General features: G+C 36.8%; 1 protein-coding gene across 1 annotated transcript; it reads left to right on the top strand.

Moving 5' to 3' along the window:
• Positions 1-9,050: 9,050 nt before the first annotated feature.
• LOC306828576 (uncharacterized protein) lies at positions 9,051-17,184 on the top strand. The gene is made up of 10 exons (XM_079351097.1): positions 9,051-9,114; positions 9,594-9,744; positions 9,987-10,119; positions 10,217-10,441; positions 10,535-10,666; positions 15,389-15,470; positions 15,638-15,797; positions 15,985-16,105; positions 16,306-16,533; positions 16,630-17,184. The coding sequence occupies exons 1-10, from the start codon at positions 9,057-9,059 to the stop codon at positions 16,780-16,782; spliced, it is 1,443 nt and encodes a 480-aa protein (XP_079207223.1). The 5' UTR covers positions 9,051-9,056; the 3' UTR covers positions 16,783-17,184.
• Positions 17,185-17,743: the final 559 nt, after the last annotated feature.

The following is a 17,743-nucleotide window of genomic DNA, read 5'->3' on the forward strand; positions in this document are numbered from 1 at the left end:
ACCGAGTACATGGCCACTAGACCACACTATCCCCTGTCTGTCTGCTCCTCCTGTGTCTCCTCCCCCGGTGTAGATTTGCAGCAGGTGTTGTTTCCAGGTGCAGCTTATCATCGATCAGCGTCTGCATATAAGCTGACTCTCTCTTCCTCGTGTTTTTTCCCTGCATCATCTCCCTGCAAGGCCTCACCTGCTCCTCCGTCTGCCTGTCGACCTGTCGTCTGCTGTTCTTCTCATCTGTGTTCATCGCACACGTTCGGGATTTTGGATTTCACTGGACCGTCACGGACGAACTGGGACTTTTGCACATTGATTTCACTCGTGTCACTTCATTGTGTTTATTAAAATTATTGTTAAAACTGATTAAGCTGTCTCTGAGTCATGGTCCAAACATTCAGTGAATCATAACTTGCAACACCTCAATAAGGACTTTTAGGTGGGGAAATGACTAATTCAAGATGGGAGAAACCTGGGTTGCTCATGTGGGTCTAAGCTAGGGCCTATGTAATGCCTACCTTGAGCCCATCTGGGCTTGCCCACATGGGGCCACCATGGAACCCCCGTACAAAATTAACCGGGACCCAGCTGAGCTGCCCAGATGGGGCCCATTCACCAGCCCATATCTTACCCACATGGGTGTGTTGACAGGGTCTACTGCCCACCCACTGCCCATGTGGGGCCCAACAACGAAGCCCACTCTAAGCCCATGCCCACCCAAAGCCCAACCAGCCCAAGTGAGGCCTATATGGGCCCCAACTGTACATGTTTGCTGGGGTGGTGCTGGATGTCATATAGGTCATCTATAATATTGACAAAACATATGTCCTAGAATTTACAAATGGCATAATTTTTTTGTTGTTGCCAGAAACAGAATATACAGTACCAAGTTGCATAATTGACCAGAAAGTGATTGAGTGAGTGACCAATTTGTTTTTTCAGCGGAAAGAATGTGTTTATCTAAACTTGCTGCTTCTCCTTGCTGTAATCTTTATCTATGGTCCCCCAACTTGATTCATCTCCCTATAGTGTTTATCTTGTTGACTATCCCTGTCTAGATTCAGTTCCAATTCTTTGCAACCTCACATTTAAATAAGCCATGATTAACACAGGAAAATGGCAGCTATTAGCTGATGTTTAAGTAACCATTAATTAACCATTAGCAAACCATTAAGTAACCATTAATAAACCATTAAGTAACCATTAATAAACCATTAAGTAACCATTAATAAACCATTAAGTAACTATTAAGTAACCATTAATAAACCATTAATGAACCATTAAGTAACCACTAAGTAACTTAAAAGCCATTAAGTTAACCATTAGTTCCTTGTTTTACAAACATTATTATCTGTTAAATCAATGTAACTTACTCTAGAACATGTGATGAAGAAGTACTAACTATTGACCCATTGCATATGTGCTTAGTTTCCCATTCATTGTTAATTAAGTATGCAAAATATTAATAAAGTAACCATTAATCAACCATTCATAAACCATTCATAAATCATTAATCAACCATTAATCAACCATTTCTAAACCATTAAGTAGCCATTAATTAACCATTACGTAACCATTAATAAACCATAAATCAGACAGTGATTGAAATGTTTATGTCATGCAACTCAAATACAAAACCATAAAGAAAAATAGAACACACTTAATTTAAAACAGCACAACAAAGCTAAAATGAAACGAAAAATGAAAATATATTAGCTTACCATTGCATGTTTCTGAGGTTCATTACAACGTGAGTAATAATGTTGCAAGCTTGACCTTCAGTTAAACATTACAGAAATCTGAGCACATTAATGGTACAATGGGTGGTCTTGGATAATGAGCCATGTCTAATTTTCACTACAAAAACAAAACATAAAAGGACAAGCAAAGCATACTGCACACACTCATACACGGTTGGCACAAATGTGTACACACAAACAAACTAATCCGGTTTCTGTTGGATCACAGCTGATAGAAATCTTCCGATAAGAAGTGTTCGCCTGTTTTCTCCATTGAAAAAAAAAAAGCCTTTAATGACAAACACAGACTGTCTGACTCTTCTTCCACCCCAAGGCAAGCTCCAAAGATACACACTCTATTGTTCTCACTCTCATCCTCCTTATCCAACTCCTCTCTGTCCACTGTGTACTCAAATACCTCTAAATACCTGCATTTTCTTTCCCCAGTGACTGCCAAATACCCAGAATACCAGTTTCCTTTTCCATCTGTTGGGACCAAATTATTCAAGGTTTTCTGTGAAAAAGAAAAAGGTACTGGGAAGCTTGGCCCCAAAAGACACATACACATAGCAGTACAAATATTGTTGTTTTTCACAATCAGATAGCAGTGGATATTTTTCACGAACTGTGTGTTTATTAAATCCCCACAGTGAGAAGAAAAAAGTGTTTGTGAGAAGCAAAGTTCAAGAGTGTGCTCTGATTTCTATCTCCAAAACACATCCAACATAGTAGGAATTATTTTAATCTTGTGTCAAACAAACCCAACTTAGTGTGTGTTATATCTATGTAGCCATGTAAAACAACTGAAAAAAAAAATACAATTCACTTTAGCCAAAATTCACTTCAACAAAATGGAGAATGAGTCATGGCTCAAAGGATGAAGCTTAATCACTATTTTTTTACTTGGAACTTAAACTTTTAACGTTAATGTTGACCTTTTATTATAGTATAGCGTTATCACCAAGAACTAAATAAGAAACTACATCTTGGATGGATCCTGAGCTGAAAAGCCTTCATAGATATTGTGACCCAATTTGACATTGTCAGACCAAACTCGTTTTAACTTCCACATCTGGCACTTCGATTATTTCTTAGTGCTACTGCAGCTAATGGTAATGTCTAAATATCAGCTTACCTTTCCTATCAGACCCCTTTATGAAAAGGGCTGATGTATTGGTCCTCTGTTACCTACTAAAAGACGCCACAGTGAAAACCTATACAGCAGCATTTCAAAGGTCTGTTTTTGTTTCCACACAGTTTGACCGACACGTTTTTCTTTCAGAAGCTCTCTCTGTGGTCGAAACATTGGATCTGTGTGTTCAGACAGAGTGATGAGGAGACACAGCACACTACAAAGATATTTTTGTGGACGTGTGTATGCATAGGTGTTTTTATGTGTATGTGTTTGAGTGAGAGTGAGAGAGAGAGATGGATGTTGTCATCGATTATATCTTTTGATTATAGGTGGCTCTGTATCAAACTTTTCTTACACAAAAAGACCCGTGAAATAATCCATTATATGGTTCTTTTTTAAAGAAGTAGTCACAGTTATTGAATTCAATAACTGTTAACTTGTTTAACTTCACCCCTAAAGAGTGATGATCCAAATGTAGCTTTGGCTATAAATATGAGATGCATCTTTAAAATGTATGTTCATGAATTAACGAAGAGTCGTGTGACAGATCATGTGATCGTGTGATTTCCTGTTAAAATCCGGCTTAAAAACAGTTCAGTCAACATCTCCAAATAGCTGGTGAAAGAACTTTCACCTTTGAAAGGTTTTTCAACGTCTTTTCTACAGAAAAATACTTGCTCAAAACCTGTAGATAATCAAACACATCATCTCCCTCAATTTGGAGCTGCTTATATTGCCTTCTTGAAACCAACTATTGGAATTCATATAAACATCACTGCTAGCTTGACACAGATGAAAAAAATCTGCCAGCTAATATTGTCATAACAAGCCCGCATATCAATAGTTGGCGGTAATAGATTAGAGGACTGCTTTCATCAATCTCTGTATTTGGAAGCCTTTTTGAGAATAAACTGTTAAGTTTCGAAATAACTAGTGATTTTATACTATTTCCTCATTTTGTCAGGTCCTCTTTTCAGGGCCTGATTAATAGTATAACTTAAGACACGTAAGCTTTTAGGGAACGGTTTCACCTTTCTAACTGTTTAGTTTGGAATGCTTTGTTTTTCACAAAACTAAAAAGAGGGTCAAAGACGAACATTCCCATCCTCTTATTAGACCCGTTTAAATCTGATACATCTAAATATGAATCCCATGTCTACAGCGGATAGACACCATATGGTTTTTGGATTTAAATGGTTTAAGCTGAACAGAAAAACACCCATAGCGCTGACATAATTTATGTTGGTAAAGCTCTAGTCCAATCATTAGAATCTTTTTCCTCTCTCCTTTTATACTCACCCTGGTCCTTAAGTAGATTTTGCGAGGTCACCTGCAGTTTTTATAGTTACATCAAGTCATTAACCGTCTCTCTGCTCATATTTTTATTGTTCGGGTCATTTAGTGTTAGTGGATGCTTACACAATAACACTGGCCAGCTGTGATATGTAAACTGCAGACAGGATATGAAGGATGTGCCCCTGATGCAGTGTTTATGTGGGTGAGACCGTCCAGTAGGCTCATTGCATAAGATAAAAACAAACACTGCAAAGCAGCTCATGTGCTGAAGATCTGCTGTCGTAGAATAACAAATACATCCTTTATAGAACGCTTATTCAACAAGGACTCGCAGCATCAATCAACATAAGATCATATATAGGTTTGAATCATAAGATCTCATATCCTGAAGCTTTGGTCAGTTTGGTCGGAAAAAACTGTCTGATGGGAAGCCAAAGTTTGCATTAGGAGACTTTTCATAGAAATCAGAGTCTGTGGTGGGAAAATGAGCTTTCTTAAATTCCTTTTTGAGCGTCTCCAACACACATCAAGGCTATATACTACAAAACAAACAAGAGATGGTGGAAATGTGAACAAATAGACATGTACCACAACATCTTTCTCTCACAGCGTCAATCTGAGACATTTGATTTTAAATGATTCAATTGATAAAGCTATTATTTTTCAGCTTCTTGTTGTGATTTTCAAGGCCAAACATTTGTAATTTCACCTCAGATGTATTTTAACCTACAGCAAGAATGCTTGTGTGTTCATTCTTCACACAGACATTTTCGTACCAGACTTTTAATAAAAGATGTGCAGTTATGGGATGAATGAGTGTGAGAATGCAGCAGGAAATATTCATGAAAATTCAACAGCAGGGAGTGATGACATTTCCATCACAAGATTAGTGCATGATAAGTGCAATTGTTGTACATTGTTATGAAGCTGCTTCCTACACTTTTTTTCACCTTGGAACTGTGGATACATCCGATTGTTTTGAACTTTTCAGTAGTGCATTTGTAAAAACAGCAACTGTATGTTAAGATTAAATTAAAATATATATTATAAAATGAGACTCTTCAATGATGCTTAAACAGTTGCACTGTTCACAATAACAGTTGAGAAAGACAGGTCATTCAAGGCAAAAACAAAAGCCTCCTGTAGTTTTCTCCTTCTTCTCTGCTTTCAGTGGACAGTTTTTTGGATGCTTTCATTGTGTGATGTCTGACAAACTTTATTTGAACAGCACATATCTCACTTCAGTATAGTGTAAATAGTTAAAGTTTTTATTGGATTCACAGGTGCATCTGTGAATGCTATCTTCTTCCTTCTGATAGACTCTGTCCAGGCTCAGTCTCCATCTGTGAAAATACTTTTTTTTTAAAGAAAACTCTGAAAACTGTGTGAATAATTGTGAGAGCATAGTAGTTAAAAGGCTGTTAACGATTATTCTCATTTGTTTGCCAGCTTTGATTTGTTATTTAGTACTGAATAGTGTCATTGTAATGAGTATTATGATAGAATAAAATACGATTTATTTCACATATTATTGCACTTTAAACATTGTGCTCTAATACAGGATGTATAAATTATTGCTAACGTATCAAGAAAAATGTTCATTTCAAGGAACCTCTCATTACAGATTATCTCAAAATCTTACTAACCACGGGTTCTTTGCGTTTGCTCTAAAGCTTCCTGTTCACTAGAATTGACTGACAACATCAACACAGTTGATTGTGATCAGTCAGCACAGGATCCCGGAGATTTTTTATAAAGTTTCATAACTTTCAGAAATAATGTTTAGGTGAACAATAAACTTCAATCATTTTTGAAGTGCTACCTGACTCCAACATTGCATATGGAAACTATTTCATTTTCAGTGACATGATCAGTTAGTAAGTGCTATTTCCATTTGTTGATGATCGGGATTTTTAATAACAGTGTCCCAATTGTTTACACACTAATGTTTGTGTTGACTTAGTACAGGATAATATATAAAATAATTATACAAGAAAGCATGTAGCACATTTGCAACGTCGACTAAATGCAATTTTTTAATGAAAGAATCTATTATTTTCCACTGCATCAAAATGTTGTCAAGCTAGGAAATGGAGAAAGGAAAGATGTGTTATGAATGAGTCAGGATCTCCTTTTCTTTCTTTTTTTTTGAAAGAAACAAGTAACTCGAATTAACATGTAATCAGTGCATTTGCTAAAATTTTGTGGAGAATGAAATTTATTGTGTACCCAAAACTGATTAATGTTTGACCTTGTCTTGTGTTAAACAGAATAATAATGATTAATGTGATTTTCTGGAAGGAGATCAAAAGGATTCTTTTGAGATCGAAAGAAGCTTTTCTTACTAAAGGGTTTAGCTGAGATTGTGTGTTTGTGTATGTGTGTTTATTGAGCCCATTGGGAATGCTGTCTTATTCTGCTGTCTGGGAAAAGTCTTATTGCTTCTGACAGGGGTGACGTCTTCCCGTCATTGATGCTGAGTTACAGACCTGGAATTTAGACTCATCCTGCCCGTTATTGTGGACAGGGAGAGCTTCTATTAGTCGGCTGAAATCCTCAAAACAGGGTTGCAACACACTGTTTACTGGAAACACTCGCACACATAAACAGGCTGAACCCTCCAAACGCCTTTTTCTCAGAAGTTATTTTATGTGCCTGCCCTGCATGGGATTTGACATTGATTTCACATTTTTCTTTAACAAAATTGCAATATATGTTTAGAATATGTATTAAAAGTGTTTCAATTGTGAAACAGTTGTGTAAGTGCATTGAACCTGCAGTCAGTCTAAACAGTAGGTGACAAGATCTGCAACAGTATCTGTCGTTGTACAGATGAGAAATTAAATCTTAGATTTTAATGTGAGGCTGATTTTTATACTCCACCAACAATTATACAGACTTGAGTGTCTTGGTTTTTTTAAGTATCCTTTTTTGTGTTTGTTTTTAAAATCCAAAATCAAACAGGATACAAAGGCATAGATGCTTTACTCATGGTTTCTTTATACCTATCTCTCCCTCGTCCTATGCCAGGCTTACACTGGTCAGAGGTGGGGTCATGTTTAATATTTGCTTTTGCTCTTTTTTCTTGTTGTGGGTAATGAGGTGGTACGCCATATCTGCAGTGCGATGTCGACCCTCAAGCCACAGTGGTTTCCTTTTTTAGATGAAGCAATCTCAATCCAATTCACTTCATGCTCAACAAAAGTAATAGAGGCCAACATGTGGAATTTAAAGTACACAAATAAAGTACATAAACGATGGGAGATGTGAATGAAATGCCTATTAGACAATGCAAAATTGATTCTTTGTTGCACAGAGTCAGCTTATAAGAAAGTGGCTGAACACAGTCAGAGTTACATCAGCATGTCTCCTTCAGACTATAAATCTCTGTTACCACATGTGATTTTGTGAAACCACGTTTGATCCATCATTGCTAATCTAGGAATTTTTGTTTCAGCGTCTTGTGGCTTTTATTATCACCGATGTCCTTTCTTATTAATAAACATGTAATTTATGCTGCGTGATTGATGTGTCTTATCACTTTTATTACATTCCCTATTTCCGTGTTCCTGTGCCCGATGGCTAAACCAGCCCATCTCCTCAGCTCCAGGGTTCCTATAAAAGTGACGGGCTAACAGTAAAGGCCGTGTTATAGCAAGAGCAAGTTCCTCTCTGTGATTCCCATTACTGCCCTGGACTCCAGAAGCTCACATCCCTAAAACCTGTTCATACTTTTTCATCTCATTTAACCACATCTCCTCCTTTGGTTCTTCACTTCAACTCATGAAAACTGTATTGTGAATTTTCCAAAACAATTGCAGTAAATTTTTCTGACACAGATAAGAAGGACATACTTGAGTCTAGACTGATGAAGCTTTGTAATAGATATATCAGCACTGTGGCTGGTCAGCAGCATTCCTTTAGGCTTAAGCGTGCTATAGAAAAGGGGATCCTGTTATACCCACAACTATATCTTGGTTTAGTAAACTCTTTATAGTTCTATCCCAGCTTTATGAAGAAGGCTTTCACAGTCATTGTTGTGAGCTAGGAAGCAGCTTCCCTTTGGTAATGCCTCAAAAGTTTCTTTTTCTTTATTTTTGCCAAACTGAAACAAAACAATCTGCAGAGCCCACCAGATTTGAACACGTTAGGATTTTCCATAGATTTATGTTAAGAATACATTTTTCTGACAAATATAATATTTCAGTGGCTCATTTCCTAACAGAAGAACAATGACCTAAACGGATCAACAGGTTGATCTCCTAATGGCTATTTCATTCTTCCGGTCGCTCAGGGTCATGTTTTCCTCTCAATTTCTTGCACCACGCACATTTAAAACAATTCTGTTTTGTAGCAGTCATATGACATGATAACGTGAGAAAAATGTCACCTTTGGAGCTTTGTGACAGACTCAGAGGTTCCTCTGAGGGAGATGAGGATCTGGACATGAAATGGCATTGCAGATAAGGATCAACGGAAAAACTATTAACAATCGCACATTGGTCTGAGTTATGCCCAGGCTTATTTGACTCACTCACAATGTATGAACAAGCTGTCTTTTTATGTGGTTTTCATTTATTGGAATGGGAACTTACCCTAAACATTTAATACCTATAGTGTATTTCCATATAAACAATGTTATGATTGCCACCTTCCAATGTTCATCCCAGCTTAAAGATTTCATAACTTTACATATTGGTATCTCAACCCTATCATGAATCCCTTTACCCTGAAAAGAAAGGTTTTCATATTCTGAAAGTGATGGAGTGCGCCTCCTTATATGAGTATGTGGTCAAAAGCCACACGTATTTGCACACTTCCTTTCTTTCTGGTACAAGAATGCATTTACAGACTGATACTGTCAATACTGTGTGCTAACGTAGACTCTCACCATGCATATCCTCGCTAGACTGGCAGCCCTGATGCTCATGCTGACTCTTAATGGTCAAGGTAAGTTCATCAAATTTATTTCAGTGGTAAAAATGGATTTTCTTTCAGTTTGGTTTAGAATTTGCTTCAGACAACAGAACTCCTGCACTTTGATTTGTAAACATTGTGGATAATGCTTTGTATACACCATGTATTTTACTTTGATTGTTTTTGGTCCAACTTTCTTTGTTTGATTTTTACATTAGTAGAATTTTGTTTGTTTTCTTTTTTTTAAGATACATTCATTTTCTGTAATACTGCTGGGGTCTGGGAGAAAATATATTTTTGTTGTATCTATTTGCAAAAAACATAAAGAACAAACAAATTAACCATCACATCTCTCCATGTAGCTGTGTTGGTTCTTTATACTCCAGCCTTCTTATTAGGAATTGTTCTTAGGTGTAATTGGGTGTGAATGGTCCTCTGTCTTTAAAGCTCTGATGGGCCTCTTGGCCCATGACAGCTTTTTCATTCATAATAAATATATTTGTTTTCTATAGTTCACACAGGGAGAATCATTGGAGGACGTGTGACTGAAGAACATAGCAGGCCGTACATGGTTCTTGTGCAGCTGCATGACAGTGGAAGCTACTGCGGAGGATTCCTTCTAAATGAGGATTTTGTCATGACAGCAGCCCACTGCCAAGCCAGGTCACTTTAACACACCTTGTTACACAAGTATTAGTAAAAGTTTAAGAAACTCTGGAGCCACTGTGTTTATTTCTCATCCTACAACAACACAAACCCATAACTTAATGATTAATGATACCTACTGGGAGAACAAATGCTTAACCAATAGTTGTATGAATTCAAGTTCCTTCAATGTTCTGTTTTTGCAGGGAAGGGGCAAACAAATCATTTATTGTGAGACATAATATTTATTTTCCTTTCAGGTCCTACACAGTCTTCATGGGAGTTCACAATTTCCATGATCAACATGAGGTACAGATTGTATCTGTGGAACAATCATTCCCACATAAAGACTATAAACCAACAGAATATATACATGACATAATGCTTCTTAAGGTAAAATAACCCTTCCAGATAAAATCAAAAAGTTGCTTTTGATTAATTTGATGGTTACACAATTTAATAATATTTCAATTTCTCCCGACCCCTCAAGTTGAGCTCCCAGGTCAAGTACAGCAAAAATGTGGCACCCATTTCTCTAGTGCATCAATATGATGGCATGCCAAAGTCCTGTTCAGTCTCAGGCTGGGGAAGATGCAACAAGAGCAGCCAAACCATGTCGCAGGTACTCAGGGAAGCCAATGTCACCCTGATTCACAATGTGCAGTGTGAAAAGCGAAATCTGTACTGCTCTGAAGGAGAGACAGGACCAGCTGAGGTACTGTATACACGTTTTTTTTTTTACATACCATGGACACACATTAGTTAATCATCACAGTGACAATCATTACTGCTTTTTATGTACTTCTAGGGAGACTCTGGGGGACCATTGGTCTGTGAGGATGGGAAGGCATACGGAGTGGTGTCCTTTGGCGTCAAACGTCTCAATGAACCACAGATCATAACTTTCACAAAGATTTCTGATCATGAGAGCTGGATCAATGCAAAACTGAAAAATGCATGAAAAACTACTTGAACATGGCATAATGTATTTTTCCAAAAATATTCACAAAATGTTAATTCACACGTTTATACATATACGATATACCAATATCATGACTTCAAAAAATCTGCTTGTGTTTTGTCAATTATTTTGTTCTTTAATGTTAGAGACCCTATGCTGTTTAAAGATGTAACAATTAGAATGCATATCATTCTGCATCATTGCAAATTTTATACTGTAGGTTGAATATCACACGTGTATTTCTCATCCCTGACATGATGGAAGATCCTCAGTATTTGTTTTTTTCTGAAAGTGTAACTCTTGCTGTGTCATTGAATGGGCTCTGAATCCCTGTCTGCACTGTCTTAGAATGAATAAAAGCAACAAAAAGACAACGCTGCCTCCTTGTGAAAGAAATTAAGCGTTGCAGCTGAAATTGGTTCAGTATTCACATCATGAAGAGTTAAATAGAGCTGAAGGTCTTTTCTCTAATTTGAACAGCTCAGTACACTGACAAGCCATTTGTGTATACGACCATGTAAATCTACTTTTTAGTGTTTGATGTATGGAGGACACATTGACAGTATCTCCTACTGTAGGCATGTTTAAATGAAACAATCCTGAAATTATGCATTCATTCAATTATTTTCCACTGTCAAAATATGTCTTGAGAAAAAAAAAGTTTCTACCTTTTTAAATCAATCAATTAATCAATTTGTATTTGTTTAGCGCCCATTTACAACAAACTCTTATTTATCTTTGGTCAGCTCTACATATTGTTTAACATCTTAATTTGTGATAGATTTCAGACAGGCAAATATTTTTATTGAGAAAAACTAATGAAACACATCATTTAGTTCCACACAGGGAGGCACGTCTAAGAAACATGGTTTAGTGTTGCTAAGTGGAAGATTCCATTAACATTTAGTGTCTGTGTTTCCCCACAATCAGGCTGTTTCCTTTCTATACAACCCTTTTAGTGATTACATTATTAGATACTCATGCACATCATTGTAATGCAAGATATGTTTATTTATTTTTTCTCATTGTTTTAAACAAGCCTTTATGACAGCTTTTGACAAACAAGCTGAATAGAATAAAAACAGTGAATCTCAACTATATAAGAGCATGGTAGGCTATTTTCATTTCCCTCAATTGGAAAGCACATGTCCTCATCTTACACACAGTGACACATTTATGATGTGCAGCAGATCCATGGCACTTTTTACATTGTGACTCAGCAACAGCACTGGAACAAAGCTTTGCCATCACTACGCCTTTGTACTTTAACACTGAATCTGCAAAGGGTTAATGTCGGTGATCAAGTGTTACATTGTCCCACAGTGTTATAGTATGGTATATAGAAATTTAATAATGTTAGATTATACATTAGGTCAGCTATGATGACTTGAAGCTAATCACGGAAGCCATTTTTCCAAATTGCACCACAGTTCCATAAAGAAGCCTTGTGCATTTTATAAATTCAGTTCCCTGGAGTTTAATCTTGGCGTTCGTGTGGGGATTTAACATTGCATTACAGTGTAAATGAAATAAGGTTTAGGGTTAGGGTTAGGTGAGGCAACGTACCTGAAGTCTAAGAATAACAAAATCTAAATTCTAAATTCTGCAGACGCAAGTAAACCCTAACCTCATGAAGAATAAGATAAAATCTGAAATTTGATAGTCTGCTGTTTCTCACCTCAGGCAGAGGATGTGGTTAATCATGTTTATCAGCCTTATATTCTTCTCAGAAGTTAAAAAGGACGATGAGTTGTAAATTAAATTATTTTTTAAATAATAAGCTGTAAAAATTAAGCTGTAATAAACCGTACAGAGAACAGGGCCCGGCAGGACCCTGAGGTTGTTAGTGTTCGTGATCATACACAAGGTTAATAGAAGGTACACCAACACATCTGATAAATGCAGAAAATTTTGAAGAAAAATATAAATATCGTCATAAATGCTATTTCATGAAAATAATCTGCACATACTCAATATTTATATTGAGTAATAATCAATGCTATTTTACAGAATCAGTAGTCTGTCTGTCTGTCTGTCTGTCTGTCTGTCTGTCTGTCTGTCTGTCTGTCTGTCTGTCTGTCTGTCTGTCTGTCTGTCATATCCATATACAGGGAGACAAATTCTTGAAGAAAAAACTTAATCATGATAAAGGAGCAATGTTATTACTAAGCAGAGTTATTTTCGTGTTTTATTTTGATACACTTTATTAATTCCCGAGAGGAAATCTGGTTTACACTCTTACACACTATTTAAAGACATCACACACATGCACAAACATGTGGACATGCATTGGTGGAGAGATGTTAGAGTGGGGTTGCTATAAATGCTACACAGGAAGCAAAGAAGAGCAGTTGAGGGTTTGGTGCCTTGCTAACGGGCCCCTCAGCAGTGCTATCTCTCTCTCTACGGTGTGTCTATTAACTGCTGAATATTACGTAGTATTGGTGAAACCGCGTTTCACTTATTTAATTCACTGGCTACACATCATATTGCATCTAAAATAAACGTACACAATGCAATCATCTGTTTTCATGCATTTATTTCACTGACAAGCCAATAACGGAAATGCCAGAGCATTTTATTTATTTGTGGAATATAAAAACTTTAATGCAGCTGAAGAAGAGAGACTTGGTGGTAAAATGTGTATAAAAAAAAAAAAAAAAAAAAAAAAAACGTGTCTTGATGACATTGTTTCCATTGCATGATTAGTTAGATCCCCAGGTTTTAGGGAAATATTGTCATAATCCCATCATGGCAGGTCCCTCCTTCCCCGTTGTGTGTTGTTTGTATTCCCTGTCTGTGATCCTCATGTTTCTTTCCCCTGTTAGTCTCTGTGTGTGGCTGTAGGCGTGGCTACCTGGGTGCAGGCTGCACCAGGTGTACCTCATCTCCTCATCAACCCTGGCTGTACATGTAACCTGGATTTCCTCTGCGCCAGATTGTTTTGTCATACCAGTGTGGTAGTGGTGTTTTGTTGATCACGGCCTTTGTATTTTTATCTAGCTTGGTTAAGCTGGGTTACTAACTCCTCTGTGCTTCTCCACTTCAGATCATCGTTGCTCTTGGACTCTTGTGTTACTTTCACTGCCTGCTGCAACTACTCAGGAGGAACTTCACCACGGGATTGTTTGGAACTCGCGCCACACTCGGACCGAGTGTACACCTCACCTTTGGGATCCCTGGCTTCATCACCCCCTCTCCCTCACTGTCACTTACTTGTTTCATTAAATTGACACTTGCTTGAACCTGGTTTGCTAGTTGTGCTTTTGGGTTCGATCCAGTACAAGATCGTAACGAATATGTTACACCTCGACTAGGACAACTTGTTCAACTTCTTTTTGTTTTGTTTTAGTATACAAAATAGTTTGAAAATGTAGTTTTCCTATTAGCATTACCTTAATGACAGCACTCCTGGCTCCTGTCCTCATGATAATCTTTGCTATAATTGTTAAAGATAACTGAGTGGAAACTTGAAATCATACACAAACTAATATTTTACAGGTCTATATAATTCACAACATTTTAATGCTGACACTAACTTTAGGGGACATGATCTTTATCCTCCCCAGCTCACATGGCTTCCTGTTACTCTCCTCAGGAAGTTGTTCTGTCAGCCACAAAAATCTCACTTTGCCTCTCCCTTAGAATGATGGTCTGCAAAAAGGTTAATGCAGAAGCCATGGTGGTTGCATGCGACCTAGTTTGTATCAAGATGCTCATCATATAAAGATTGCTTCACGTAATCAAGAATCCTAATGAGAATGGCTACAACTTGATTTGAAACACACCAGCAACTTTTATATATTTCCCAGATATGCAGACATAAAGCCACTGACGAGCTGTAAATTGCCACTCGTCTCTGCGCTGTACAATATCCTTGCAAGTTCCGCTTTCTGTAAGCTCTATGCTGCCTGATGCTATCAATAGTAAGACGAGCACATTAGCAGATAGTTCAGGGTTTTTTTTTTTTTTAAAGAAAAGTTAGTTTCTTTTTATATAAATCCTCATCCATCCATTGTCTCTAAGAAAAGAGACAACGGATGTGTGTATTTTTACAGTGCCCTTACCACATACTCACATACTCTATATGTTTCCCTTCTGTTATATAGAACAAATGGTCATGTTATCTGTCAACATCAGAAGTATAAGCAGAAACATTGGGTACAGCTTGAAAGTGTTTATATATGCCAAGTGATTTAAGGTCAGTATTCTGCATTTCTCCACTATAATATAACTACCTCAGAGCATTGATATATTCTTCTATTCATGACAAGGTTGTGTTTCTGTTCTGATGTTTTGTTTTAGAGGGAATGAGCTGAGATATAGAGATTTTACTTACTACCAACTGTTTTTAATTCTGAATTCTAATTAAGAGAAAACATGTTTTTATACCTGGCTCGAGATCACAACACACGTCTTATGAAAAAAACAATTTATGAAAAGAGAGTATTACACTGTAATTTCTTAATGGAAAGCCCTGGTTAAAAAAAAAACAAAAAAAAAAAACAGCATTCTTTTTAGGGTTAGGGTTAGGGCAATTAAATATGGAGATTCTCTGAATGAGATGAGGAAATCGTTCATATGAATTTGGTTCAAAACCGCCTAATTTGGATGTACAAATGAGATAAACACTTCCTTCTTCTAATACAAGGAAGCATTCATAGCCTGTACGTGTCAGTGATGTGTGTCATTGCTCCTCAGGAACTCATCCTGACTGATCTCACCATGACTATCAACTTGAAACTGGCGATACTGATACTTGCTGTGAGTCTCAGTGGTCAAGGTTAGTTTTGTTTTTATTGCATTGCATGTATATTGTAGCATTTAACACAGTTTATTATACCTTGCTGTTGATCCCTTTATTAAAAAAAAGTTTAGAAACAGTACATAAGAATAAATCCAATTATTTGAACAATTTTTTTGGTCAGAGTTTAATGCAAAGTTTTCCAGTTCATACAGGCAAAATTATTGGAGGTAAAGCGGTTGCACCGCACGGCAGGCCATACATGGTGCGTGTGGAACTTCATATGGAGAATGGAAAAACAGAACGCTGTGGTGGCTTTATTCTGAATGCAGAATTTGTGATGACTGCTGCACATTGCAAAGCCAAGTAAGTCTAACACACTCCATGTTTATTAAGTTGGAATCCTGGTATCCCTCATTAGATTTCTTATCCAAACAACAACTAAAGGTCATGCATTGAGAATGGAGTTATGCAAAATAAATTATTTATGTTTATTTTAAAAGAATCCTATTGTCTGACCCCAAAAAAATGTGTTTTGCTCTTGCCATGTCAGGTCCCTCAAAGTCTTGCTTGGATTTGACAGTCCTCAAAAGATGACCATAATCGTGAAGGAAACATTTCCACATAGAGATTACAATGCCACTGGTTTACAAAATGACATTATGCTACTCAAGGTAAAAAAAAAACAACAACAAAAAAAACAACAACAACAACCCTGTTATATTAAAATACCTATACAAAACAGCAATGACGATTTTGACTTCTTTCTACATCGGCATATTTTTTAGATAATCTACTGAATACTTTATTATGAGAACTATGTTTCTTGACTGATACCTGTTTCAAATTTCAAGTTTGTTACTGTTTCTCACAGTTAAGCTCCAAAGCCACTTTCAGCAAAGATGTGAGTCCTATTGCTCTGGCAGGAAAAGATGACGGCTTTTTGCCAAAATCCTGTTCAGTTTCCGGCTGGGGACTGACAAACACGAGTAATAGACATAGTTCTCGTGTGCTCATGGAAGCCAATGTCACAATCATTGACAGTGACAAGTGTCCTAAGGATAACTCCTACTGCTCTTTGGGGGAGACTGGACCAAATAGAGTACGTACAATTTTCTAATATGAAACAAGCACACTGTGTAAATCAATGGGGATAAATTCACTGTTAAAACAATCATAACATGCTGTGTATGTACAGGGAGACTCTGGGGGTCCACTGGTCTGTGAAGAAGGGAAGGCGTACGGAGTGGTGTCTGGTGGTGGTAAAATGGAAGATGGTCAGACCATCTGTAGCTACGCTAAAATTCCTGACTACAGGGACTGGATCGACAAGATTATGAACACTCCTTAAAATGCTGTTATTGTTGGCTGATCTAACAACGTGTGAAGATTTCTACTCTGTTCACTCTGTTATAATTAAATGAGATGAACATTTGTCATTTTTTTCTTTCATTTTGCACACTTTAAATGAGTCTTACTCAGTTGCTTGGAAAACATTTGCTTTTATGATTAAATATCTTTACTTATAAAAAATGCTTTAAACAGTTTTTAACCATTCACAAACAAACATTTCTGTCTAGACTTCCAGTTGTTTGATAGATGTGATCTCCTGCTACTTGATGCAACATTTTATGGTTAACTACTTTACTGCTTTGCTCATATTTTTTCTTTTGTTAAAATGTTATCAAAACGCTTTTTTAAAACATAGTGTTGCTATCTTTCCATGAGCTCTAAAACTGAAATAAAATCAACAGTAAAGACAACACTGCCTCCTAGTGAATAAAGTGTAATAATTCATCAATAACAGGTTCACATTTCAGAAACTGTTATTTTGAGCATTATATAAATGAAGTTGTATTTTCATGAAGATTTGACACTGGACTTCCTGTTAGTGTTAGACTTTTTCCATGACACACATATTCAACATTTTGTTTTCTGAATTTTGCATTTTTCAGGCTCACACAACACACACATTCAGTCAGCATGTACTTTACACACAATGGGAAATACATATTGAGAAAATCTAGCAAAGTCTACCCCTTCTGCAAAGCCCCCTTAGTCTGAATCCTGAAACAAATGGTTTAATAACTTAACTGTATCCGACCTTTTTCCAAATTTAGGCAGTGTGTGATGTTTAAGAAAAAGATCACCATACTTCTGACTCTTTTATCGTAATGTTACGCTTTCTAGAAGTAAGTAAAAATAACCATTACAACTACTAATGAGTGTCTATTATATAACTGCTTAAATGGATGAGTTTAAGAGGAAGTAGAATATCCGCAATAATAAATGAGGACAAGTGCTTTTTAAGT

This window comes from Symphodus melops, assembly GCF_947650265.1.
Source record: "Symphodus melops genome assembly, chromosome: 8".
NCBI classification, from domain to species: Eukaryota; Metazoa; Chordata; class Actinopteri; order Labriformes; family Labridae; genus Symphodus; species Symphodus melops.